This window comes from Macaca thibetana, chromosome 1 (genome assembly GCF_024542745.1).
Source record: "Macaca thibetana thibetana isolate TM-01 chromosome 1, ASM2454274v1, whole genome shotgun sequence".
Classification (NCBI taxonomy): Eukaryota; Metazoa; Chordata; class Mammalia; order Primates; family Cercopithecidae; genus Macaca; species Macaca thibetana.
In genome coordinates, this window is record NC_065578.1 from 138,795,093 (window position 1) to 138,822,404 (window position 27,312).

The following is a 27,312-nucleotide window of genomic DNA, read 5'->3' on the forward strand; positions in this document are numbered from 1 at the left end:
ACTTTGACATGTATGGCCTAATTCTGAAACATCTCAAATTTTCATTTCTCTGAATCTCCACAGTTTCTAGTCTAGTTAAGCCATGGACATCTCTGCTAGAATATTATAGTAGCTTCCCACCTAGTTACATTGTCTTCACTCTTAATTTTTTTCTTTTCTTTTTTTTTTTTTGAGACAGAGTTTCACTGTTGTCGCCCAGGCTGGAGTGCAATGGTACAATCTCAGCTCACTGCAACCTTCACCTCCCGGGTTCAAGTGATTCTTCAACCTTGCCTCCTGAGTAGCTGGGATTGTAGGCATGTGCCACCACACCCAGCTAATTTTGTATTTTTAGTAGAGATGGGGTCTCACCATGTTGGCCAGGCTGGTCTCGAACTTCTGACCTCAGGTGATCCACCTGCTTCAGCCTTCCAAAGTGCTGGGATTATAGGTGTGAGCCACTGTACCTGGCTTCACTCTTAATTTCTTAACAATGCGTATTTCACATGGCAGCCAGACAAATAAGCAAAACCATAAATGAAGTCTTCACTCCCTTACCACTGGCTCTCCAGCAGTCTTAAAACCCAAAATCTCTGTGCAAGGCCACAAAAACCCTGATCCTTTTCTGCCATCATTTTCTTTTTTCATTACTGTATAGTGACACTCGTGCTCTTTCTGTTCCTTAACTTGTCACCCCTTAAGGCATTTGCACTGCTTGTCCTCTCCATCTGAAATGTATGTTCCCCAGTCTTTGCATAGCTGGGTACTCCTTGTTTAGTTCCCAACCCGAGCATCATCATCTCCCAAGATTACCCACTGGGTGTTCTCATCACATTACTCTGTTTTTAATTTTTTTCTTTATAGCATATTTCACTGTATGATACGGCTCCAGCATCAAGAATAAATATGTGACACATGAGTTTGTAAATACAAAATGATGGACAAAAGAATGGGCCCAAGATAAGGGCCCATTCCTTGCATGTAGGGAAACTGAGCCTCAAAGAAGTTAAGTAGCCAGCACAATATAAAGCTAATAATTCAGAAAGCAGTTCTCAAAGCCTGGTTTGACTGATTCCAAAGTCATTAGTCTTACCCACTATCACATCTTGTAACAGTAAATTCTACAGGTTTTTTGTTTGTTGTTTGAGATGGAGTCTGGCTATGTTGCTTAGACTGGTCTTGAACTCATGCCCAAGCAGTCCTTCCACCTTGGCTTCCCAAAGTGCTAGGTTTACAGGCATGAGCCACCACACGTGGCCTGCTAGATGTTTTGATATGGTAGCTGACAAATTATCTTGTTCTGATTACCTTTTTTTTTTTTTTTTTTGAGACAGAGTCTCATTCCATTACCCAGGCTGGAGTGCAGTGGCACAATCTTGGCTCACTGCAGCCTCCACCTCCCTGGTTCAAGCAATTCTGCCTCAGCCTCCCAAGTAGCTGTGATTACAGGTGTGTGCCACCATGCCCAGCTAATATTTTTTTTTGTATTTTTAGTAGAGATGGCATTTCACCGTGTTGGCAAGGCTAGTCTCGGACTCCTGACCTCAGGTTATCGCCTGCCTCACCTCCCAAAGTGCTGGGATTACAGGCGTGCTGATTACATTTTTAATGCAGTATCTGAGTTCTTTGTCATCAGAATATCATTCACATGATTTTTTTCCTGCTCTTGTGTCAGAACATATAATTTAGTCACATGGGTTTTATTCTCACGCAAACCCTGAGTTTTTTACCTAAGGAAATGGTTCGAAGGTGGCAAGATGTGGAGCTGGGATCAGAACCCAGAGTTTCTCCTCCTCAGTCCAGTGTCCTTTTAGTTATACCATGTGACTTTCTGTAAACAGAAATTCATTTGAAACTTTTAATGTGTATTTTCACAAGGACATAGAAGCAATTGTAAGTCATTTTTTAGAAATTTTAAAAATAAACATTTTAAAATAATTATTGATAATAAACTTTGCCCAAAAGAAGTTATTTTAGAAACAAAATATTCACAACAGCATAATTACTTACATTATTAAGTTTTTTTGATCAGCTAAAGCACTATTTATGTAGTAAATAACGAGAAGTAGTTCTGCTGTTTGGGAAGAGACTATTAAACCATTTAGATTCTAAACGAAATATGCTTTATGCAGTTGAGAAAGGGAGGGAGTGACACTAATGTTAACTGAGAGGTATAGCAGGTAGTAGACTAAGTACTTAATATGCTTCATCTTCAAAAATCCTCATTACCCTATTTAATATTCTTTTTACAAGTGAGAAGAAGAGATTTGTCTGGCAGAGCATGAGACAAAATAGCAGGAGAGTTACTTGCCAGGTCTAATCTCCATGTTTGAATAATACCTTCACTACTTTTACTTTCAAAGCGCATTCTTCTGGGAAGAGCCAAAACCAGGTCAGGGTCACACTCCCAGCAGGGGGCCTTCATGTATTCTCCAGAATGTATGAACTTTAGCTTTTATTCCACCTTCTGTACATACAGTGAGCAATAAAACAGTTCCCCAGTTTTGTGCTCTGGGATCTCAATATCTTTCACAAGATGACACAAGAATGATTATCCAGTTATACTATTTCTTGAATGATGTTTATTATAAAGTCTTGAAGGTATGTTCTTTGGGTTTTATTTTACTCTTCAGAAGTAGTTAAGTTAGCCTAGTGCTTAAGAGCAAGTTCTACAGCTAGAATGCCTGAGTTTATATTCCCGCTTTGCCTCTTAACCCTAGGCCAGGTACTTAAGCTTTCTGTGCCTTGGTTTCCTCATTTATAAAAATAGAATAATAATAGTGCTTACAGGGTTGTTATAAACATTAAAGGAAGTAATATGTGTTGAGTGCTATAACAGAACCTGCACAATAAGAGCCATATATAAAATATATAACAATAGCATAAGAATATGTTCTGTTAGTAGGTAATAAATATTTAGGTGTTGTTACTTACATTTTAGTAATTATATGCAGGTGCCAGATTATATTAATGAATTGAGTCCACTGTAGAAATTTCTTGATATGTATTAGTAAGAAGCAGATAGCCAGATGGTCAATACTTTTCAATTATATTTATTTCAAAGAAATGGGTTTGATATTGGTTGCTTTCTCTGTTGTATTTTTAGGTATCTGATGTGTAGTCATGCAGAAGACCTACGTGCAAAAGCAGAATGGGAAGGCAAAGGGACAGCTTCCCGATCTAAACTATTGGACAAACTTCAGAGTAAGAGTCTTAATTTTTTATGTCTCTGTGTTTTCTCTTAGATTATGAATGGATACAGTGATCAATTAGGAAGACATATCTAGACATACTTTTATTGAGTGGTTAAAAGAGGGAGAATCCATTTTTTCAGACTCTGTCATGGAGTCTAAGAAGCTAACCTCAGGAGTCAGTGAAAGTGCACTGGTCCCAAAGCAGCCCTTCTTTCATTTGTATTATGTGGTGATGCCCCCCCCCTTAAGATTTTGTTTGGGGGAAAAGTGCTGTGTTTAGAGAAAAAAATATGTAAACCACAGTTTTAAGTCACAAGTGCTTTAAAGATTTTGATTTCAACAGTAAGGCCCAGGTTTCTTTAGGTAAATTGTTTCATTCTTCCCCAACCATGTTATGTTTATTCTAGATTGTAATGCGGGTTTCATTTTTCCTGTATTTATATGTAAAAGATGTTGTTCTCTCTGAAAATTATATGATTCTATAATTTTGATGTTGAGATGACAGTGACGATCCTAAGAATCACAAAGCCATGCATTTGGGGAGGTATAAGGCATTCAAGGACTGCAATAGGTTAATACTGATATCAAAACACCAGTTACTGCCTGAATTCACACAGTATCTTTGACATTCGGAGTAATTTGTACTTGATCTTAGCCAAAAGGCCAAAAAGCGATTTTTAGAGCAGTTTGAGGGGAACTAGAGCTTGACCTGTTGCAGCATTTTCCAAAATTTTGCTCTTTGTTAAGTGGAGATTTTACTTATACCTGGTCTCCTTCTGGTACATGATAATTATCTGATACTCTTTTCATTGTTGTCTTCTTTTTCTTCATTTTGTTGTTGTTATTCCCCGCTTACCTCTCCCTGCCCCTAGAAAGTCCACATACAAAATAAACCCCTCCCACCCAAGTATATCCAATTCTATGAGCAACATAACTATTACTGCTGACAAATATTGGTAAAGCTTACATATCACATAACCCAGAACTTCTCTATTTAAGGAGTAGATACTATTGGGGTAGGAACAAGTACAGCAGAAGATGAGCAAATGTCTTAAATAAAAGTTTACAGTTTATTATTATTTCTCTTTTTTAAAATATCTTCTATTAAAGCGTATTTACCACCATCAGTGATGCTTCCCCCACGGCGTTTACAGACTCTCCTGCGGCAGGCGGTGGAACTACAAAGGGATCGGTGCCTATATCACAATACCAAACTTGATAATAATCTAGATTCTGTGTCTCTGCTTATAGATCATGTTTGTAGTAGGTAAGAGGAAAACTTCTTATATTCTGAAATAGGCTAACATTTTACAAACTCAATGATGAACTTATTTTAGTTTTCTTTTTTAGAGTCTTATCCTGTAGCTATATAACAGTTCATGTCTGATTTAACATTTGTTCACAAGTAAAGCTAGAACTATGAAAATTGAAAATTATGAGAAATTTCTGTATGTTTATATAGTAACCATACCTTGAGAACTGAAGTTGGGAAGCCAGTTTTTCATTATAGGTTTGGTTACTCGTTTTCTGTGTCTGACAGTTTAACTATGTCCCAAATTATTTACTGCACATAAAGATCATGGTAATACTTTTTTCTTAATGAAAGTTCTGCTTTTTAGTAGAAGATGGACTCTAAAAATGGTTAAAACAACAGCTATTATTAACTTATAGTTTTGGTTTTTTTACTGTGTCTACCCGTGTCCATAATTTAACTTGTAAAGAATTCAGGCTTCTCTTTTGAAATTAGGAGTATTTTGAATAAAAATATACCTACTATTTTAATGGTCTCTAAAATTAAAGTATAGCTTTATTTTGTTCTTGATGTTTTTATTGGTTTCTTTTTTAGACACAGTCTCTCTCTCTTGGCCCAGGATAGAGTGCAGTGGCAAGATCATAGGCCACTGTATAGCCTTAGGCTCAAGTAATCCACTCACCTCAGCCTTCTGAGTAGCTAGGACTATATAGGCATGCGCTACCATGCCTGGCTAATTCTTAAATTTTTTTGTAGAAATGGGGTCTCTTGCCCCTACTGGTCTTAAACTTCTGGCCTCAAGCAATCAATACGTCTGCCTTGGCCTCCCAAAGCACTGGGATTACAGGCATGAGCTTCCATGCTGGGCCTAAAGCATAGCTTTAATTTTAAGATATCAAATAACAAATTGTGAAATATTTCAGACTTCAAGAATGAAATAATTTGGATCTGATGAACCAAACAGAATAGAGAATAGCTGCAGTGCATGTGCTTAGTTGCTTTTACCAGTGATATCAAAAAACTAATGAAAATAATATAAATAAGAACAAAAGCATATTAAGTGTGAGGGCTTTGGAATAACGAGGAACTTCTGAATAACCATAAAAATTGTCTATATATGCATATTTCTACTGTGATTTAAAATAATTTTTTACATATGTATAAACCACTTTTGTAACCATTGAGTTTTTACCTCACTGTCCCTACTTGAAATACAGAAATAATAATTGTTTGAGATACTGGCCTTAAATTACTTAAAAGGGCTATTTAATCTTAAAGTATTAAATTATTACTTGGTACCTATCTTAAATGTTCTACAAGAAAGTGATTAGAAATTTTTTCCCCTGTCCCTTTTAAAATCTTTAATAATGGTCATTGACCTGCTTCTGAGGATTTTAAAATCTTTTTGTATAAAATTGAATAGAGGTAGGAAGAGATAATAGATTAAAAGGCTATATAGTTTCATGGTTCATAGCTCCATTAGCAGATTTGATAACAGTGTTAAAATTAAGACGCTTGTGAACCCAAATCTTTTTTTGGTTCATAAATTTAAATATTTTGAAAGGTGGTGACTAGACATAATGGTTCAAGAGGTATCAGTAAGTTAGGAGCTTGCCCTCCTGTTTCGAAACTGAAATCTATGGGAACATGACCAAAGTGTTTTAACAAGTACATCAGCACCTGTGAAACTAAATGATGAAAAATACTTAATCTAAGTTTTTCCAACCTTCAGATCAGGGACCAAGCTCTCATAAGCCTGTGTAGAAAAGCAGTCCGGAGTTTTACATAGGAATGAAAGCATCCTTTTTCTTCTGAAATAACCATTGATTAGAAGGTCTTCTCTGTAATCTTAAAATGAAACCTTCACTCTGTGCTCCTAGTTACCTCTCTTTCTCTCTCCCCCTCCACTTTAGAGCTAACTTCTTGAAATCATTACCTACTACACATTCGCAATGCCCGTGTTCTTACTTTTCCTTCACTCTTCATATTTCTGTATTATTAGGACCTGTGGAGCTAACATAACACCAGAATTGTTGATGTTGGTGAGAATACCTCTTTTACATTCAGTGGATATTTTCCAGCCTGTATCTTCACCTTACTATAGCACTGTACTACTCTATTTTGAAACTTTTCCTTTGACCTCTAAAACATTTTAGATTCTTAGTTTAACTCCTGGCTACTCCTTAGGCTTTTCTTCTTTAACTGCCCCTTTAAGAAATACGTGTTCCAGGCTGGGCACGGTGGCTCACCCCTGTAATCCCAGCATTTTGGGAGGCCGAGTCGGGTGGATCATCAGGTCAGGAGATCGAGACCATCCTGGCTAACATGGTGAAACCCCATCTCTACTAATACAAAAAAATTAGCCAGACGTGGTGGCACACACCTGTAGTCCCAGCTACTCGGGAGGCCGAGGCAGGAGAATCGCTTGAACCCGGGAGGCGGAGGTTGCAGTGAGCAGAGATCGCGCCACTGCACTCCAGCCTAGGCGACAGAGCGAGACTCTGTCTCAAAAAAAAAAAAAAGAAATATGTGTTCTAGAATTGTTTCTTCCCTCATCCTTAGGTTATACTTCCATGGTTCTAATGACAGCTAGATACAGGCCAGAGCTACAGAATTTATCTCCTGAGCCTTAGACCTTAATACCACAATTTGGGTTCTCAAGTACATTAAACACAGCATGTCCAAAACAGAACTTCCTTTCCCTCTCACCTATTTTTACAAAATCTACTTTTTCTTAAATTTCCTACCTCAGTGAAAAGCAGCCATCTACCCAGTTTTCCCAAACCAGAAAACTTGGAGTCAGCCTTAGTTTTTTACTGTAGAGATTTTAAAGCCACTAAGAATAATGTCACACATTATATTATATACACAGTCTTGAGAGTGAGTTGTGCCCTTTATTGCTAAACTGAGAAAATAGAACCTGAACTTACTTAGTTATTTTTAATTAAAAAAATTTTTAAAAATTTTATTTGACACATGATCTTGCCCTGTAGCCCAAGTTAGAGTGCAGTGGTGCAATTATAGTTCACGGTAGCCTTGAACTCCCATCTCAGCCTCCTGAGTAGCTGGGGCTTCAGGCGTGGACCGCCACACAGCTGATTTCAAAAAAATTGTTTGGCTTTGTTTTTGTGTTTTCGTTGTTGTTTAATGGTGATGGGGTTGCTTACTGTGTTGCCCAGGCCAATCTCAAACTCCTGGCCTCAGGTGCTCCTCCCACCTCATCCTTCCGAAGGGCTAGGGTTACAGGTGTGAGCTACCACACTGGGTCTGAATCTAAATTTAAGTCCTATTATTTATCTAAAAGTCTTCAAAAGAACAGTTGCTAATTTTTGTTACCTTCTTTACTCTTTTAGAGACTAGATTTTAGCATTGGAACTAGAAAACTATTTTCAGAAATTAAATCTTAGCTTTGAAATTACATAGCAGCTTTTTTCTGGCGAATAAAGAATTAATTATGAATTATGACTTTTAAAAATATCCTGATGTACATTGAAAAGATTTATCAGATTGTATACAATTTCTAGGCAGGGCATGGTGGCTCACGCCTGTATTCCCAGCACTTTGGGAGCCCGAGGTGGGGAGATCACTTGAGCCCAGGAGTTTGAGACCAGCCTGGGCAACATGGCAAGACCCTGTATCTACTAAAAATACAAAAATTATCTGGGTGTGGTGGCAGGCGCCTATAATCCCAGCTGCTCAGGAGGCTGAGGCAGGAGAATTGCTTGAACCCGGGAGGTAGAGGTTGCAGTGAGCCGAGATCATGCCACTGCATTCTAGCCTGGGTGACAAGCAAAACTCAGTCTCAAAAAAAAAACAGGCCGGGCACAGTGGCTCACACCTGTAATCCCAGCACTTTGAGAGGCCGAGGTGGCTGGATCACCTGAGGTCAGGAGTTCAAGACCAGCCTGGCCAACGTGATGAAACCCTGCCTCTACTAAAAATACAAAAAAATTAGCCGGGCATAGGGTGTGCACCTGTAATCCCAGCTGCTGGGGAGGCTGAGGCAGGAGAATCATTTGAACCCAGGAGGCGGAGGTTGCAGTGAGCAGAGATCACACCACTGCACTCCATCCTGAGCAACAGAGCAAGACTCCATCTTAAAAAAACAAAGATAAACATTAGAGGAGGAAAAAACTATTTCTGATACTGAAATTGCTTATTTGATTGGAATTTTGTCCAGCAGTGCCTTGGAAAATATGATTTTAAAATGGTATTTGGAAAGTAAACTGGTCTTGGAGTCAACCATAGGTCCAAATCTTAGTACAATTACTTACCAGTTTTATGACATCTAGTAAATTATTTGTCCTCTTTGAGCCTCATGAAAATGGGGATAATAGTACTTCCATGAGCAATATTATATGTAAAGTGCAGCATTTGGCACCTAGTAAGTGCTTAATAAATGTCAGCTAATATTGATTATTTTATCTAAAATCACACATGTAGAGTAGTAATATTAAAGCAATTTAATTTAAAAATCTGAAAGTTTAAAACAGCCTGCAAATACCCATCTGCTAAGGTAGATTGCCATGTGTACCAAATAAAGAATGTTAATTTATTTTTAAATGTATATTTTGTTTCAGACTGGTGAATTGACAAAATATAATTGTAAATTATTGATTGGGAAAAGAAGCAAGGAAGACCATGTTTCAAGATACACTTAAAGGTGTATCCGTTAATGTTTAAATAACGTTGTTTTTTGGTGGTGGGGAGTTGTCGTTGTTATTGTTGTTTGAGACTGAGTCTCACTCTGTCACCCAGGCTGGAGTGGAGTGGCACGATCTTGGCTCACTGCAACCTCCGCCTCCCGGGTTCAAGCGGTTCTCCTGCCTCAGCCTCCTGAGTAGCTGAGACTACAGGCATGTGCCACCACACCCAACTAATTTTTGTATTTTTAGTAGAGATGAGGTTTCACCATGTTGGCCAGGCCAGTCTCAAACTCCTGACCTCAGGTGATCCGTCCGCCTTGACCTCCCAAAGTGCTGGGATTACAGGCGTGAGCCACCGTGCCCAGCCTACTCAAATAATGTTTCTTATAATACAGAGAATTTATAAGGTAGAGCTGTTTGTCTAAACAGTAGCCACTAACTACGTGTGTCCATTTAAATTCAAATGTAAAATAATTCAAATTAAATAAATCAAGTTCCTCCAGCTTACTGGCCACATTTTAAGTGTTCAGTAGCCACTTGTAGTGAGGGCTACCGTATTAGATAGCACAGGTATGTAGCATTTCCACTGTAACAGAAAGTTCTGTTGGACAGTGCTGATGTAGAGGTTGGAAAAGAATGGTTTTTTTAATGAGTGCTTAATGAAAATAGTCATTTAAGTTGGTAAACCGGATCATAAATCACAAAATTCTTTGCCCTTGATATATAATATTAGCTGCCATTTATGAGGTACTAGCTAAGTGTCAGATTCAGTCTAAATGGTTTATAGTCATTTTCGCTTCCTCTTATTTCATCCTTGTATAAGGAATTCTGTAAGGCAGATACCTTAATCTTTGTTTGATGGTTGGAAAAATTTAGATTTAGAGAGGTTAATTTAATATCTCAGAATCGTAGCTAAGTGACTGAGCCAAAATTTGAATCTAAGTCTGTCAGACTACTGCTCCCATTCTTAAGGTTTTGCTCTTAACTACTGCACTCCTTGCCATATTTTGCACTTCTTCTGTGCCTCCCTGAAAATATTATTAATCACATTGGAGTATCTATTACATTCAGAAATTTTAAATGTATTTCTAATTCTTACAAGAATTCTAAGAACTCTGTTAGGTAGATACTAATCTCCTTTTGTAGACGTGGGAACTCAAGCTGAGAGAGTTAAATGACTTGCCAAAGACATTAAAATTTGTAAGTGAGAAGGACCTAAACTCATTATCTGGAGGCTATTCTGATTTCGGTTTTGGTTTGTTTTTTGAAATGATCTCACTCCATCACCCAGGCTGGAGTGCAGTGATGCAGTCATAACTCACTGAAGCCTCTTAACTCCCAGGCTCAAGCAGTACTTCCACCCTAGCCTCCCCAATAGCAAGTAAAAAGAATGTAGCTGGGCCTGGTGTCACAGGTCTGTGGTCCCAGCTACTCAGGAGGCTGAGGTCGGAGAGTCCCTTGACACCAGGCGGTCAAGGCTATAGTGATCTGTGATTGTGCTGCTGTACAACAGTACAGAGCCTGGGCAACAGAGAGACCCTGTCTCAAAAAAAACAAAAGAAAAAATTTTACAAATGCATTCATTTCTTATTTTTAGTGACGTGATCTTCAAAGAAGTTTTGTCAGTTATGTAACCTTTTTTATTATTATTCTAATCTGTTTTGAAAGAATAATTTGTGGACCTCTTTGTTTTAGGAGGCAGTTCCCATGTTATACGCAGCAGATACTTACGGAGCATTGTAATGAAGTGTGGTTCTGTAAATTCTCTAATGATGGCACTAAACTAGCAACAGGATCAAAAGATACAACAGTTATCATATGGCAAGTTGATCCGGTATGTACCCCAATATGAGTGTTTATATTACAAAAGGGAATAATTTTGAATCTAATTCATTGATTACATATTTTTAAGTATATATATATCAACGGTATTCTTTTCCAAGAGCATTTTTTGTCATCTTTATTTCTTACATTTTCGTGTGTTGTATAGATAATATTATTAACACTGTTGAGTGTTTATGTACTAACGATAATGTTAAATCTGTGTATACATTATTTAATTTAATTTTCTGAAAAACTGTGAGGTGCTAACATCTGCATTCAGATGAGGAAACTGAGGTAGAAGTCAAATGCTTTGACTCTCACAGCTAGTACATGACAAAGTTTGATTCAAATCCCGGAATACCTTGACTCCAAACAAACCCACTGCTATTAACATATGTGCCAATTTATATCTTTGTTAATACTTGATTGAAAGATTAGGCCAGGCACAGTGGCTCATGCCTGTAATCCCAGCACTTTGGGAGGCCGAGGCAGGAGGATCACTTGAGCTCAAGAGTTCAAGACCAGCCTGGACAACATAGGGAATAGTCTGTCATTACAAAAAATTAGCCAGGCATGGTGGTCGCCCCAGCTACTTGAGAAGATGAGGTAGGAGGGATCACTTGAGCCCAGGAGGTGGAGGCTACAGTGAGCTCTGACCTTGGTACTGCACACTCGAGCCTGGGCAACAGAGTGAGACCCTGTCTCAAAAAAAAAAAAAGGAAGATTAATACAGTGTCCATTCTGTTCCAACCACAAGTTGGAAAAGACTCATTACCCTTTTGCCTTCTGAAGCCCATCATTATCTTGTATAATTTGTGGACCTTGTTGTGTAAGCCTTTCTCTTTTGTTTTCCCATTGATATATAGGAAAAGTATTTTATTCTGGATTTAAAATTCTGAGTTCCCTCTAAAATCAGTTAAGTGTTTGTTTATAACCAGATGACCTATGGATTTGTTGTGGATAATAAGTATTTTCATTTATTTCAGCTAACTGAACATTTATCAAGGGATCAAAGAAACACATGACTCCAGATAGGTTAAGGAGCTATATTTGTTTTAGGAGTCATTCACCTAAAATAAACTTCTTTTCTTTTGAGACAAAGTCTCACTCTTGTCCCACAGGCTGGAGTGCAATGGCGCAATCTTGGCTCACTGCAACCTCTGCCTCCTAGGTTCAAGGGATTCTGCTGCCTCAGCCTCCCGAGTAGCTGGGATTACAGGCGTCTGCCACCACGTGCGGCTAATTTTTGTATTTTTAATAGAGATGGGGTTTCACCATGTTGGCCAGGCTGGTCTCAGACTCCGAAACTCAGGTAATCTGCCCGCCTTGGCCTCCCAAAGTGCTGGGATTACAGACGTGAGACACTGTGCCCAGCCAAATAAACTTATTTTGAAGTTTAGAATTAAAATATGATACTAGCTCAGGATAAAGTTTTGGGCTCCTGTGTTGAGAAAAATAGAAAAAGGGAGCCATTCTGAGACAGTATCTCAGTGTGTCACCCAGGCTGTAGTGCAGTGGGGTAATCTCGGCTCACTGCAACCTCCACCTCCCAGGTTCAAGAGATTCTTATGCCTCAGCCTCCCAAGTAGCTGGGACTACAGGCGTGCACCACAACACCCAGCTAATTTTTGTATTTTTAAAGTAGAGACAGGGTTTCACCCTGTTGGCCAGGCTGGTCTCATACTCCTGACCGCAGCTAATTGCCGATCTTGACCTCCCAAAGTGCTGGGATTACAGGCGTGAGTCACCATTCCGCGCCTAACAGTTCTTTTTAGAAGAGAATTGAATTTGAGAGCATACACCAATGCTTGCATACCTACATATGCTACAAACAATGAAAGGTAAATAAGATACATTCTTTACCATAAAGCAGTGGTTCTTTACCTTTTTTTGATATCACGTACCTCTTTGGCAGTTTGGCAAACCTATGGACTCTTTCTCAGAATGTGTTTAAATGCATAAACGAAAGCACATAGTAAGGCCAAATATATGTTATGTATTCATTACTAAGGAAAGCCAATTATAGTGATACGTAGTTAACAGTACAAAAACGTATTTTTTATTTTTATTTAATGCTTTATTAATGCGTTAAATAATAAATTCTAGCAGCAGATGTAAGTACCAGAATTTTGATGTAGTGATGAGCACACAAATATTTCAAGGTATCTGCAACAACTATAATATATGAAAAGATTTAAGATTTCTGTTGTTAATGGAGTCACCGAATACCACCTAATTTAGTATACTAGCTAGTATACTACCCACCACTACCTAATATACTACCGTATGTAATTAGTAATATACCCAGTACTGCCTAATACTACCTTGTTAATTGCCTGCGTTAGAGAGTGAAGGAAACACCAAATTTCAGGCTGTGTTTAATAAAAATAGAGATGTGTCTTTTTCCCATTTAAATTCATAGACCCCTGATTCTATCCCTGGACCCATTCTTGTAGATCTCAGGTTTAAAATTCCTGTGAAAAAAATGTACAGTTTAAATGAAAACAAAATTCAATGAAATAAGCATGATACATAACAGATAATACATAAAGTATTATGAAAGTGCAAGGGAGCTTTACAAGTCGAAATACTTCATGAGAGCCTTATTGTGCATCACACCAGTGGACAACAGGAAAGGGGCATTCTAGGAAGACAGGAAAACTTCTTACCCTCCTATCCCCCTCCAAAAAAAAAAATAATAATAATAAGATAATGGGATGAGTAATGACAGAGTGGGAGATTAGACTGGAAAAAGAGTTTGGGATCAAATCACAGCCTTTGCATGCTAAGTTCTGTTTTCATTCACCAGTCATTTATTTGCGTGATATCTGAAAAAGAAGGTAGTAATACCAAAACTGCTTTATTAAAGTCTTTCCTAGTAGCGGTGTATAAGAATCCCCCTTCGTTTAGCCAGTATTTATTAAACACCTGCTGTGTGCCAGGTCTTTTGCTATAGACAGACTAAGCACATGATAATACACCATAATTTATAATGGGTGCTATAGGAGCTCATAAAACAGAGCCTACTGGAACAGGAAAGTAAGAAAAGTAAATACTGGGTGAAGAAGAGGTAAAGAACTATTTAGGCAAAACTAGTTAGGCCCTTGGGCAAAAGAAAACATAACATGGCATTTGGGTGGTTTGGGGGAAGAGTTTTAGGTACACTAGAGTTGAGGTTAATTAAGTAGCAGCCAGATCAAGGAGGAGCTTTTGTATTCTTTGCTAAGAGGTTTAGACTCTTATGCCAGTGTTTCCTAGAGTGTTATAGTGAGTCCTTTGGGACTGACTCTTTTAGTATGATGGTATTTTTGTAATGTCAAATACTGTCTGAAAAAATTATAAGAAAATATATGTTCTTTTTGGCCGGGTGCTGTGGCTCACCCCTGTAATCTCAGCACTTCCCTGTAATCTCAGCACTTTGGTAGGCCGAGGCAGGTAAGTCACCTGAGGTCAGGAGTTCAAGACCAGCCTGGCCAACATGGTGAAACCCCATCTCTAGTAAAAATTTAAAAAAGTTAGTCTGGCATGGTAGTGCGTGCCTGTGGTCCCAGCTACTTTGGAGACTGACGCAGGAGAATTGCTTGAACCTGGGAAGCAGAGGTTGCAGTGAATTGAGATCGTGCCACTGCACTTAAGCCTGGGCGACAGAGAAGACTCCATCTCAAAATATATGTGTGTATATGTATATGTATATATATACATTTGTGTGTATATGTATACGTGTATATATACGTGTATATATATGCCCTTTTTGAACATGTGTGTGTATTTTTTAATGGAGAGGAAAAAAAATACATTTAAGAGAGCCTTAAAATTTGAGTTGATGTGATTCCAATGCCTACTTTCCTTTAACAGTTTTTCTGTGCCTAAAAAAGGTGAATTTTACCCATTCCGCCCAAAATCCAAGCAAAGTCGTATAGGCTCCACGAACATGTTATTTCCACTTTGAATAAATTAGTGTAAAGGCACTGTACTAATGAAGATAGAGTATTAATGTTTTTATTTTCAACTTTATCTTTTATAGGATTATATTTTTTTCATTCATGAACGTAAAACAGTTTTTGAGTTGAATATTTCTTTACTTTTTTTTTTTTTTTTTTAAAGACAGAGTCTCACTTTGTCACCCAGGCTGGAGTGCAGTGGTGCGATCTCGGCTCATTGCAACCTTCGCCTCCTGGGTTCAAGTAATTATCCTGCCTCAGCCTCCTGAGTAGCTGGGATTACAGGCGTGTGCCACCATGCCCAGCTAATTTTTGTATTTTTAGTAGAGACAGGGTTTTACCACATTGGCCAGGCTGGCCTCAAACTCCTGACCTCAAGCAATTTGCCTGCCTCAACCTCCCAAAGTGCTGGGATTGCAGGCACGAGCTGCCGCACCTGGCTGAGTTAAATATTTCTAAAGGAGTTTGTCTTCAGTTTAACAGCAAATCTTTGTGTTGATCTGGGGCAGTACTGTGAATGAAAATTTGTTCCTGAAAGATCTTGAGCTAGGCAGGAAGACTTGACTTGCTTAGTAAATTATTTAAACCACTTTGATCTAATGATACTACTGATCTAATACAAATACCTCATGCCTCTTACCCACTTCCCAAAGAAGAATCAGAAGTAGTCGCATTGTTAACTATTGAATTTTGTCAAAACAATGGGGATTTGGAATAGATAATTGTATGAATGATAAACTTAGGGTTCAGTGAAGAAACAGTAGCGTAAACATAATCCATTTTGCAGTGACATTTCTCAGGAGGGGAGGAATCTCCAGCTTAATTTTATCAGACTAGTTCCCAACTGCTTGTGGGTCATTCCATTGGGATTTCCCACCACTCCACCCCCCCTCCCCCCCGCTCAGAGCTAAACTCAATCAATCTTAAGACTAAAGTCTAAAACTTACTGTTTCTTCCCACCTTTAGTCAAATTCTTACTTCCTCTATTTCTTGTGAACATCCATCCCTATCCCCTAAACCAGAAATCTGGAGGTTGTGTTTGAAGATTTCTTGTTATATTCTATCATGTCATTTTTATCTCCACAGTATCTTTTTTTTTTTTTTTTTAAACAGGTGTTTCACTATGTTGTCCAGGTCAGTCTTGAACTCCTGGACTCAAACAGTCCTCCAGCCTCAGCTTCTCAAAGTACAGGTGTGAGCCGTAGTGCCCAGCCCAAAATATCTTTTGATTCTGACCTCTTTTAGTCCTCAACATCTTACGTTAGGGCATCATTTTTCGGGAACTGACTGTGAACTATGTATGGCTCATTATGGTTCCATTGTCCCGTTATGGTTTCCTTATCCTGTGTCTTTCTTTCTGATTCATCTTCCACGTTGTTATCCTAGTTCCTAAAGCCAAATATCACACTGTATATTCCCTAGCTTACAAATTTTAAGTGGCTTTTCACACACAGGGAAAATGTAGCCCCTTAGCCTACAACAAACACGTCAACTCTTGCAGCCTTGTCACTTGCCACGTCTACATTTGCACTTCACAGTTCAGCTTGCATAGCTTACAATATGGGCTTTTAAGTGAGGCAGTCCAGATTCAGATCCCCATTGCACTACAAACAGGCATGTTTCTAACCTTTCTAAACTTTCATTTCTTTCCCTATAATATGAGAGAGGGGGTAATATTCTAGATCTGTGAGGATTAAATGAAGTATTGTTTGTGAATGGTGCTAGTAGTGGTTAGCATTAATAAGTGGTAGCTTTGCTGGGTAGGATTGTAAAATGGTGCAACCGCTTGGAAAACAGTTTGGCAGTTTCTCAAAATGTTAAACAGAGTTAGCATATGACCCAGAAATTCCACTCCTATGTATATACCCAAGAGAAATGGAAACATATGTCTACACAAAAACTCATACATATTCATAGCAGCATTATTCATAATAGCCAAAAAGTAGAGAAACAGTCCAAATGTTCATCAACTCATGAATGGATAAACAAAATAATTATACTGTTAAATATTATTCAGCAATAAAAAGATTAAATACTAATACATTCTATAACATGGATGAACCCTGAAAACATGCTAAGTGAAAGAAGCCAATTAAAAGAGGCCACATCACGTATAAGTCTGTTTAGGTGAAACATCCAGAATAGGCAAATCTATAGAGACAGAGACAGAAAAGTAGTGGTTGCCAGGGGCTGCAGGGAGGGGTATGGCAGCTGCTGATGGGTAGGAGGTTTCTTTGGGAAATGATGAGAAGGTTCTAAAAATTCGATGGTGTGATGGTTGCACAACTCTGAATATACTAAAATATACTGAGTTGTATACTTTAAAAGGATGAATTTTATGGTAAGTTATATCTCAATGAAGTTGTTTAAAAATATGTAAGAGATAGCTCATTATACCCATCTGTTTTCAGTTGCCTTGAAAGCTTTCTAAGGTCAAATGCAATATATCTTTATACATATAATAAAAATGTAAATATATCTTTATATTTTCATCGAGTACACAATGACTTGTATATAGTAGATGCTTAATGGTGTAGTAGATGCTTAATAGATGTTGCAATGTGAATGAGTCTTTATGAAGCAAGCTGTTAAAGGGAAAATTGGTCTGAAAATTTCCTCAGATTAAATTATCAAAGTACATCTTTGTAGCTATTTAAGTTCTTGCACCAGAAAACAATGACTTTAGTGATAGGAGTTAACTGAATTGTTTATTTTCCTTCCTAGGACACACACCTGCTAAAACTGCTTAAAACATTAGAAGGACATGCTTATGGCGTTTCTTATATTGCATGGAGTCCAGATGACAACTATCTTGTTGCTTGTGGCCCAGATGACTGCTCTGAGCTTTGGCTTTGGAATGTACAAGTGAGCGAGTTCCATCTTTGGTTTAGCTTTTAAGTACAGCATAGTCATAATGTACATATTCATTATAACTTCATTGATTTATATAACAGAACCATTCAACCTAAATTACTATACTGTATCTCTTAGTTATTCAAGTGGAACCCAACTTTCCAGATTTATCAATTTAAATATTATGCTCAGTAATATATTTTTGAAAGAATGATAAGTGTTTTCAGGATATTTGGCTTTGTCCTGTGGAATTTATACTATTTACTGTGCTTCCTCAGAAAGGATTTATAATGGTTTCATAGTTTCACAGTTGTACATTAAAACTACCTTTGAAATGTAAAAGGTCAGCATTAAACCAGATTTTCCATTCTAATGGCAGTTGCGCCATCTCCTTACCTATATTTTATATACTAAGCTAGTTTAGTGAGGCTAAATGATGTTTTCGGTACTTACTACTAAGGGCTTTATTGCTGGGTTTGTTCGTTCGTTTGTTTGTTTTTGAGACAGAGTCTTACTCTGTTGCCCAGGCTGGAGTGCAGTGGCGCGATCTCAGCTCACTGCAACCTCCGCCTCCCAGGTTCAAGCGATTCTCCTGCCTCAGCCGCCCGAGTAGTTGGGATTACAGGTGTCTGCCACCACGCCTAGCTAATTTTTGTATTTTTAGTAGAGATGGGGTTTCACCATGTTGGCCAGGCTGGTCTCAAACTCCTCACCTAAAGTGATCCACCTACCTCGGCCTCCCAAAGTGTTAGGATTACAGGCGTGAGCCACCGCCCGCCCATTGCTGTTTATATATGAAAATTTGAATTTTATGCAGGGTCCCATTTTAGGAAGAGTCAGCATTAGGTTCAGTTTGTTATTTACAATTCATGTTTTAGAAATCCTGTAGTTATAATAGTAAGACTGCCTTTCTGGTCAGTCATTTCCTTGTTTCAGCTCCAGCTTTTTATTAAGAAAATTTTCAAATATTAAGAAAAGTTGAAATAAGAGAATGATGGTCTATGTGCCCACCCCTGTAGGTTCAACAGTTGTTAACGTTTTGTGATATTTTGTTTGTACATACGTGCATAGAAACATGCTTTTGTGGCCGGGCGTGGTGGCTCACGCCTATAATCCCAGCACTTTGGGAGGCCAAGGCGGGTGGATCACGAGGTCAGGAGTTCAAGACCAGCCTGGCCAAGATGGTGAAACCCCATCTCTACTAAAACTACAAAAAATTAGCAAGGGCGGTGGCAGCCACCTGTAATCCCAGCTACTTGGGAGGCTGAGGCAGGAGAATCACTTGAACCCAGGCAGCAGAAGTTGCAGTGAGCCAGGATCGCACCACTGCACTCCAGCCTGGGTGACAGAGTGAGACTCCGTCTCAAAAAAAAAAAAAGAGAAATGTGCATTTGTACTTACATATATATACATATCTAAAACATTTGAAAGTAAATTAGATACTTTACCCTAAATACTTAAGCATGTGTTTTTTAAAAAATAACATCCTACCTATTCAAACGTTATGATGTCTAAGAACATTAACTATAATTCTCTATTATCTAGTACTTATGATCAAAATCCACGGTTGTTCCCAAAATGTGTTTTATGCCATTTTTGTCAAATCAGCATTTAATCGATGTTGTATTTGTGATTGGGTTCAGGGAGGTGGCAGAACACAGAGTAGAATATTAAAATTGCTTTCCCTCAGTAAAACAGCTTGCAGTGAGTCTGACCTAGAAGATCAAAGAAAACTGTTTCCATTAAAGCTTTCTTTTCACCTTCCAAAGGAGAAAGTATGTAGTCTTAATCCTGTAATAGAAATCTAATGTAGAGTGCCTTTGTAGTCTTTCTTTGACCAATTTTGAATTTCTGAACAATTAAACTATGTTCTAACATAACTTTCATTGTGTAGTACTTTATATACTTAAACTTCTTCTGAAAGGGTGATCTTTTCATCAGTTTTTAGATTTCTTTAATCATTTCTTAAATTAGAAAAATTCTAATCTAGTAACCTCATGCAGTCACTATTCGGAGCATAATAAGAGAAGACAAACCATTTCTGCCTTCAGAACTTAGTATGTTAATGTATTTGTCAATAGAAAATGCCAAGAATTTAGCTATTTCTTGTATATTCGTGCTCTAAACTTTCAACTGTTTATATCAGTCAACCCAAAGAAGTAAATAGGGGAGACTAGTTAACAATTTGGGGGAAGGATTTATATTGCTGAACACTTTTTTTCCAGTGTAAGGGAGACCTGGTTTTCTGTTTTTGTGCCCTCTTTTAGTACTTGGCCCCATTTCCTAATCATACCCTTTGTTTTCACTCTTTTGTTTCTACTTTTGATTACCCATTTCTCACAGGAGAACTATGCCCATGTACCTTTTATTATTATACCAAGGGCAGCTATTATCTCTCAGATCCTGTTTCTAATCTATGAACAAAATGGAATCAAGACTAGATTAAATGGTATGTGTATACCTTCTAAGTTGAGTAATTCAGAAAATGTAACAGGATGATACTTAACTATTGTAACCACTAAATGTTCTTACTTAGAAATGCCATGGAATGGCTATGTTAAACAGTACAAAGGTTCTTCTTTCTAGTACTGTTCATTGAGATAAGGTTGTGTATCAGAAAAATGTTTTTTTCTCTCTTCCTACCTTCCCTACTCTATTGTGAGCATTTGAATATGAAATTCAACATAATTTATTTAGACTGACTGCCCTTGGCCTACTTTATGGGCATAGTTTTTCTTTTTTCTTTTTTTTTTTTTTTTTTTTTGAGACAGTCTCACTCTGTCACCCAGGCTGGAGTGCAGTGGCGTGATCTCAGCTCACTGCAACGTCCTCCGCCTGGGTTCAAGTGATTCTCGTGCCTAAGCCTCTCGAGCAGCTGGGATTACAGGCATGCATCACCATGTATGGGTACAGTTTTTTACTCAGTAATCATGTTCTTGAGGAATTGCTAATTGCATTAACTGCAGTTTTAGAATAAAATTTATAAAAAACTTTGGACTGAGAAGTAGAAGCTCAGAAGGAATAGGTATGTAGTTTTGGACTTTTCATTATCTTGCTTGGGAAAAATTACGTGTTTTAGTTTATGAATATAATCGATTTGAGATGAGAGATTTACTGAAGTTTATCTCATATCTGCTCTTTGGGTTACCTATGCCAGACATTGTTCAACTCCTGGGTTTTTCTTCAAGTCCTTAATTTCTCTTCTGGGTGCTGTAGTCTCTTTTTTGTAGGGTCACTTGAAACAATTCATTACTTAGAAGGAACTAGGAAGGCCGGGCCCGGTGGCTCACGCCTGTAATCCCAGCACTTTGGGAGGCCGAGGTGGGCGGATCATGAGGTCAGGAGATCGAGACCCCGGTGAAACCCCATCTCTACTAAAAATACAAAAAATTAGCCAGGCGTGGTGGCGGGCGCCTGTAGTCCCAGCTACTCGGGAGGCTGAGGCAGGAGAATGGCGTGAACCCGGGAGGCAGAGCTTGCAGTGAGCCAAGATCACGCCACTGCACTCCAGCCTGGGCGACAGAGCAAGACTCCATCTCAAAAAAAAGAAAAAAAAAGAATGAACTGGGAAACCAGCCAGACATCCCAGTTATATATTTATTTTTTTTCTTCACATATTTCCTTTAGAGGGATATCTTGAAGGTCTCATTTACAGTTTTATTTCCTTATAGACAGGAGAACTAAGGACAAAAATGAGCCAGTCTCATGAAGACAGTTTGACGAGTGTGGCTTGGAATCCAGATGGGAAGCGCTTTGTGACTGGAGGTCAGCGTGGGCAGTTCTATCAGTGTGTAAGTATTCAGTGCCCCCTTCCCAGTGTCTGTTGGTTTAAAAGCAAATGTACTTTTGTTTAAACAATTTCCTTGACTCAGTATCTTATAAAATACACTCTATGGGCCAGGCATGGTGGCTTATACCTGTAATCCCAGCACTTTGGGAGGCCGAGCCAAGTGGATCACCTGAGATCAGGAGTTCAAGACCAGTCTGGCCAACATGGTGAAACCCTGTCTCTACTAAAACTACGAAAATTAGCTGGGCATTGTGGTGGGCACCTGTAATCCCAGCTACTTGGGAGGCTGAGGCAGGAGAATCACTTGAACCCAGGAGGTGGAGATTGCAGTGGGTCAAGATCACACCATTGCACTCCAGCCTGGGCAACAAGAGTGAAACTCTGTCTCAAAAAAATAAATAAGTAAAACAAAATATACTCTATGAACACCTACTTTGCCATCGTCCTAGACAAGCGCTGTCCAATAGAATTTTCTGGGTTATTTTTTCCTTTCTTTTAAACATTTCAAATATTTGTACAAAGTATAAACTTTGGGTTTAGTAGAACAAAAAAAAATGTGTTATGCTAAACATTTTTGTTCTTATAAGCAATTTTCTAATTTATAAGAATTGAAAAAATTTTTTTAAATTCTTTTGAGATTTTTGTAACCAAAAAAAAAAAAAATGCTGAATTTTATGAGTAGACTCCCTTTAATTAATGTTTGAATAATAAAAGTGGTGACAAGTGCTACCAGAGAACTCTTCAATCTTTGTGTCAACGTCTAATAAGTAGCTGCCCTAATTATTTTGGATTGTTGGAATGATTAAAATAAGTTTTATGGCAAGGTAAACTTTGTATCATAAGTATCGTTTATATCATAAATCATAGTTTACCTTGCCATAAAACTTTATCTGTTATTTGCAGTATAGTGTCTAGATTCTATGTCTCATGTTACAGACTCACATGGTTCCAGTATGCATGTCCAGATTTTTTTTTTTTTTTTTTTTTTTTTTTTTATTTTAAGAGACAGGGTCTCCCTCTCTGCCGCCCATGCTAGAGTACAGTGGTGTGATCATGGCTCACTGCAGCCTCAAACTTCTGGGCTCAAATGATCCTCCTGCCTTGGCTTCCTAACATGCTGGGATTACAGGCATGAGCTACCACACCCGACCCCAGATCAATTTTTTAAACTAAAAATAATAAGCCATTTAATTTAGCTAAAACAAGTTATCAGGTTCTTTTATTAAGTTCATTTGGAACACGTGGATTTTGATGTTGTATTATCTCAATATGGTTATAAATTGTTCTTAATTCCCTGCGTGCAAGATGATCATGTATGTTTCTGCTGAGCTTGCTGTCCTATACTGGGTTAAGGCATCAAGATACAGGATTATCTAACTTATAAAATGGGAAGGGGAATTCCTCTCAGAATTTTGGATAGTCAATGAGTTAATGACTATAAGAGCTTTGATCTGTAGAGCGCATTACAAATTTGGTAAATTTTTGAAAAATGTCATTAACAGATTCCTCCAGTCCGTATGAAGCCATAAAATGTTTTAGAAATCTTTTTCCATTTCGCAACTCCTAAATATTATAGGACAAATTCCAGTATAGTGAATTTTAAAAGAACGTTTAAATTATTTTCGAATAAAAATAAGACCTTACTTGGAACTTAGGGACTGTTTCTTTCTTTGTATTATTTATGCATGGTGAGTTATTGAAGGGAAGATAGAGCTACAGAGTGTCTTTCTGCTTTCCCTTTGTATGGTTGTAATGAAATTTGACCTATATTCAAATTTTCATGGTTACAAACACTTCTAGAACAATTAGGTTGAGATCAGTCTCAGGAAAAAAAAAAAAAAAAACCTGTTACTAAAAGATGCTGTGAAGGGAGTCTTTTGGTTCTTTATTTGCTTTCTGAGTGCTGTTGAGTAATGAAGTTAATAGTAGTTTTTTCTTACTCAGGATTTAGATGGTAATCTCCTTGACTCCTGGGAAGGGGTAAGAGTGCAATGCCTTTGGTGCTTGAGTGACGGGAAGACTGTTCTGGCATCAGATACACACCAGCGAATTCGGGGCTATAACTTCGAGGACCTTACAGATAGGAACATGTAATTATTTTTTGTTTCCATTAAACAACAATTACCTGCTTTATATTAAAACGTGTAGTGGAACTTGCCTTTTCACAGTTTTCATGTTTTTTGTTTTGGTTTGCTTGGTAATTTGGATTGGTGGTCACATGGTACTTAGTAATCATTAACTCAGATTCATCTCAATTGAAGTATAGTGTGTAATAGTGATTACAGGCAAAATTGTCATACTTAAGCTAGTACATCTTATATATTGATAATTTGAATGTCTTGACTCTTAATATGTTGTTTTTGACAAATTATTTTCTGGTTCCAGAGTACAAGAAGATCATCCTATTATGTCTTTTACTATTTCAAAAAATGGCCGATTAGCTTTGTTAAATGTAGCAACTCAGGTATGTTTATTAGTATAATTTTCTGAAAAATTTGGCTTAGTACAAGTTTTATTTTCACTGTTATTTTCAATGTATTTATATTAACAAAATTTTGTACTTACCCTTAAATTTTATTGCATGTGTTTGATCCTTAAATGTGTAGAATATTGGTATTTCACATAATAGAAAATGAAGATATTTCATCAGGCAAAGGGACATTTACATATGCTTTTTAAAATTTGTTTGAGTTGAGGTAGAGTAAATACCTGTATTCTCCTTTGCCTGCAGGGAGTTCATTTATGGGACTTGCAAGACAGAGTTTTAGTAAGAAAGTATCAAGGTGTTACGCAAGGGTTTTATACAATTCATTCATGTTTTGGAGGCCATAATGAAGACTTCATCGCTAGTGGCAGTGAAGGTAAATTGTGTCCTTATCAGGTTACATATGTTGATATTAAAGTCTGTAAATCTCAATTTGTGAAGGCAGTCACATCTCCAAGAAAATTCAAGGTAGTAAATTAAAATTATTTTATTTATCCAATACATGGTTAATTTCTGTCTGTAATGACCTAAGCCCCCGTATTATCACAAATTGTTACATACTGTCATGTATTACTTTCTTCTTTTCTGTAATGACCTAAGCCCTCCATATTGTCATGGATCAGCAGTGCTTATTCTGACCATGTAGCAGAGTGTTTGGTGCATGTGTCAAATCAAGATTTAGTTAAATTATTATACTTTGATATGTTGACTTGTATTTTTATGGGACTGATGGTTTTTAAGGGTTGGTAGTGTCTGGAAAATCAAGGTTAATTATGATGCTTTACCTGAACTTGGACAGATTTAACTATAGTTCTTCAGTATTTCTTCAGTGGTCACCAGAGTTAATTTGAGTTTGATAATTCTTAAGATTTTAGGAAAGCTGAAATTAAGTAAATTCTTCCTACTACTACAGTTTTGAATAAACTTGTTCTCTAATCTAAAAGTGTCAGTATTCCAGACAGGAATATGCCTAAAGCCACTCTGATTTAAAGTGTGAATTGTTTAGAAGATGCAAGCACAAATAAGTGAGGCAGTAATAAAATTTAGGTACTTTTTAAGGTGATAGGAACCTAACTAGTTGCAAATTATTGCACATTTTTATTCAACACATTTTTCTTGAATACCTACTGTACAGTTCTAGGTACCATAAAAGCAAATTATTGAAGTCACCTTTTTTGGCCAGGCATGGTGGCATACACCTATAATCTCAACACTTTGGGAGGCCTAGTTGGGAGTATTGCTTGAGGCCAAGAGTTCCAGACAAACCTGGACAACATGGCTAGACACTGTCTCTACAAAAAGTAAAAAATATATACTGAATCTGGTTTTATAAGATAGACCAAGGAATTAGATTATGTTATGTTCCACTTATTGTATGTATAAGATGTTTACTGTCCCTGTCTTGACAAAAAACTGATGTCGGTAGATAAGCGGATCATAAAGTGCACATGAGGTTTTCCTTTAAGAATAAGGCGTATTTAAGGATTGGGACAAAGAAAGACATTTATAGATTTATATTTTAACATCAAGCATATAAATTCATCTATTCCTTTCCTTTCCTTTCCTTTCCTTTTCTTTTCTTTTCTTTTCTTTTCTTTTCTTTTCTTTTCTTAAGTGCAGTGGCACGATCTTGATGCAACCTCCACCTCCTAGACTCAAGCAGTCTCTCCATCCTCAGCCCCTCAAGTAGCCCCAAGGAATTTTTGTAGAGATGGGGTTTCACTGTGTTGCCCAGGCTGGTTCGAACTCCTGAGCTCAAGCAGTCCACCTGCCTCAGCCTCCTGAAGTGGTGGGATTACAGGCGTGAGCCACTGCGCCCCGCCTGAATTCGTCAGTTCTTTCTTTCCACCAAAAATCAGTGTCAGATGAGATTGGGAGGAAAGAAGAGTGATTTGTTAGGTAGCAATTGGGAATTTACTTTTTTCCAGTCAGGAAAAATCTACTTCTAGATTCTCTATTGGCTTTTTGTTTTGTTTTGTTTGTCTGTTTTTAATATATCGTGGGAGATAATAGACATTAGTTTCTAATTAAATTTTCCTGTGGTCTAAATATGTTAAGCCTTCTTGCTTTAAAATTCCTCCTATTTATGAGATGTCTTCTCTCATGGTCTGTTCAATCCTGCTTCTGGCAGGTTTTCTTTCTCTTAATTATCTCTTAATTATGCCTGAGAATCCCGTACAGCTCTTTCTAAAAATATGTACCCTAGAGGTACTTCAAATTATGTATGGCTACCATTATCCCTAGAAAAGCCAAACTTTTTTTAAGCCCAAACTAACTTAGAACCAACCCTGACGAATACTATAATTAAACTACATTATCTTCTGGTTTAGGGCTACCTATTAGACCACTGTCAAGTACGGAGATTAGTCGTCTTATGACTCAAGTGATTTACAATGGTTTTGAAAATGTTTTGAACATCAATCAGATGTAGTGAGTATATTATCTCCCAGGATGACCACAGTAATCCATTTGCCATTTATTTGTAAGGAATATATTTCAATGACCCTCCAAATCCCCAAATATGTAAGTGCCAGTATAAAATAGAGCAATTAAGAAACCTTTTCCCAAAAAAGTTGTACCACTACTCAAGCCTTTTCACTGTGCTGGCAATATGTAGAAAAACTGGACTTATTTTTTTACCTTTGCATAAGCAATAGATTTCTCAAATTGATACAGCAAACAGAACTTGATGATAAAGCCTGTCATTTTGACCTTGATTACTTCAAATCCTGTTTTTCCTGCCCTTCAGCAAATATGCTTCTTGAATATATATTCACAAAAACATTTTCCTCCAAATAGAGAAATATTTCAGTTGCATTCACACTTTAACCCTGTGGTCCTTCTCTTTGTGGACCTCTTCAGTTTAGGAAGGAAATACAGCTAATCTGTCTTTACTTTTTTTTTTTTTTTTTCTAATTTCATTTCATGTAAGAAAAAAATTATTTTCAAAAATTATTGAGCAGCCGATACTTCTAAGAAGATAAATTCGGTTTTTTAATTGGTGCCTTTTAGCTTTTGCTTCACACATACACACACAAAAAGTTCAGATGCAGTTCCAGCTTTTTATCTTCATGTCAGAAATGTTGAAGCTAAGGCACATCCTCTAAGGTTTCCTCAATTGGCAGTACACCCACGGACAGTTTGCACACTGGCCACATACTTAACTGATATATCATTAAGTTACACACCTTTCTAATTTGCCCTGGGATTCTGCCCTCTGTTCAAGAACTGTCGCCTGTACTTAATCTCATCACAGTAATAAATGGTGTTTATTCCAAACACCTTTCCATATACAAATATATTTAATCCTTATAACAACATGATATGAAGTTTGTGTCCCCATTTACA

The 27,312-nt window shown here is 37.6% G+C and overlaps 1 protein-coding gene across 3 annotated transcripts in view; it reads left to right on the forward strand.

The window, feature by feature from the left end:
• The window catches only part of WDR26 (WD repeat domain 26), a 49,731-nt gene that overhangs the window by 12,518 nt on the left and 9,901 nt on the right, over nt 1-27,312 (forward strand). For 2 of the 3 annotated variants that reach the window (XM_050760712.1, XM_050760717.1), the window contains exons 5-12: nt 3,086-3,183; nt 4,284-4,440; nt 10,767-10,905; nt 17,561-17,701; nt 21,361-21,480; nt 23,424-23,569; nt 23,865-23,943; nt 24,211-24,340. In XM_050760712.1, the coding sequence (XP_050616669.1) occupies nt 3,086-3,183; nt 4,284-4,440; nt 10,767-10,905; nt 17,561-17,701; nt 21,361-21,480; nt 23,424-23,569; nt 23,865-23,943; nt 24,211-24,340 (1,010 nt within the window). The remainder of the gene's footprint in view (nt 1-3,085; nt 3,184-4,283; nt 4,441-10,766; nt 10,906-17,560; nt 17,702-21,360; nt 21,481-23,423; nt 23,570-23,864; nt 23,944-24,210; nt 24,341-27,312) is intronic. The other variant, XM_050760715.1, reaches the window with a different exon arrangement.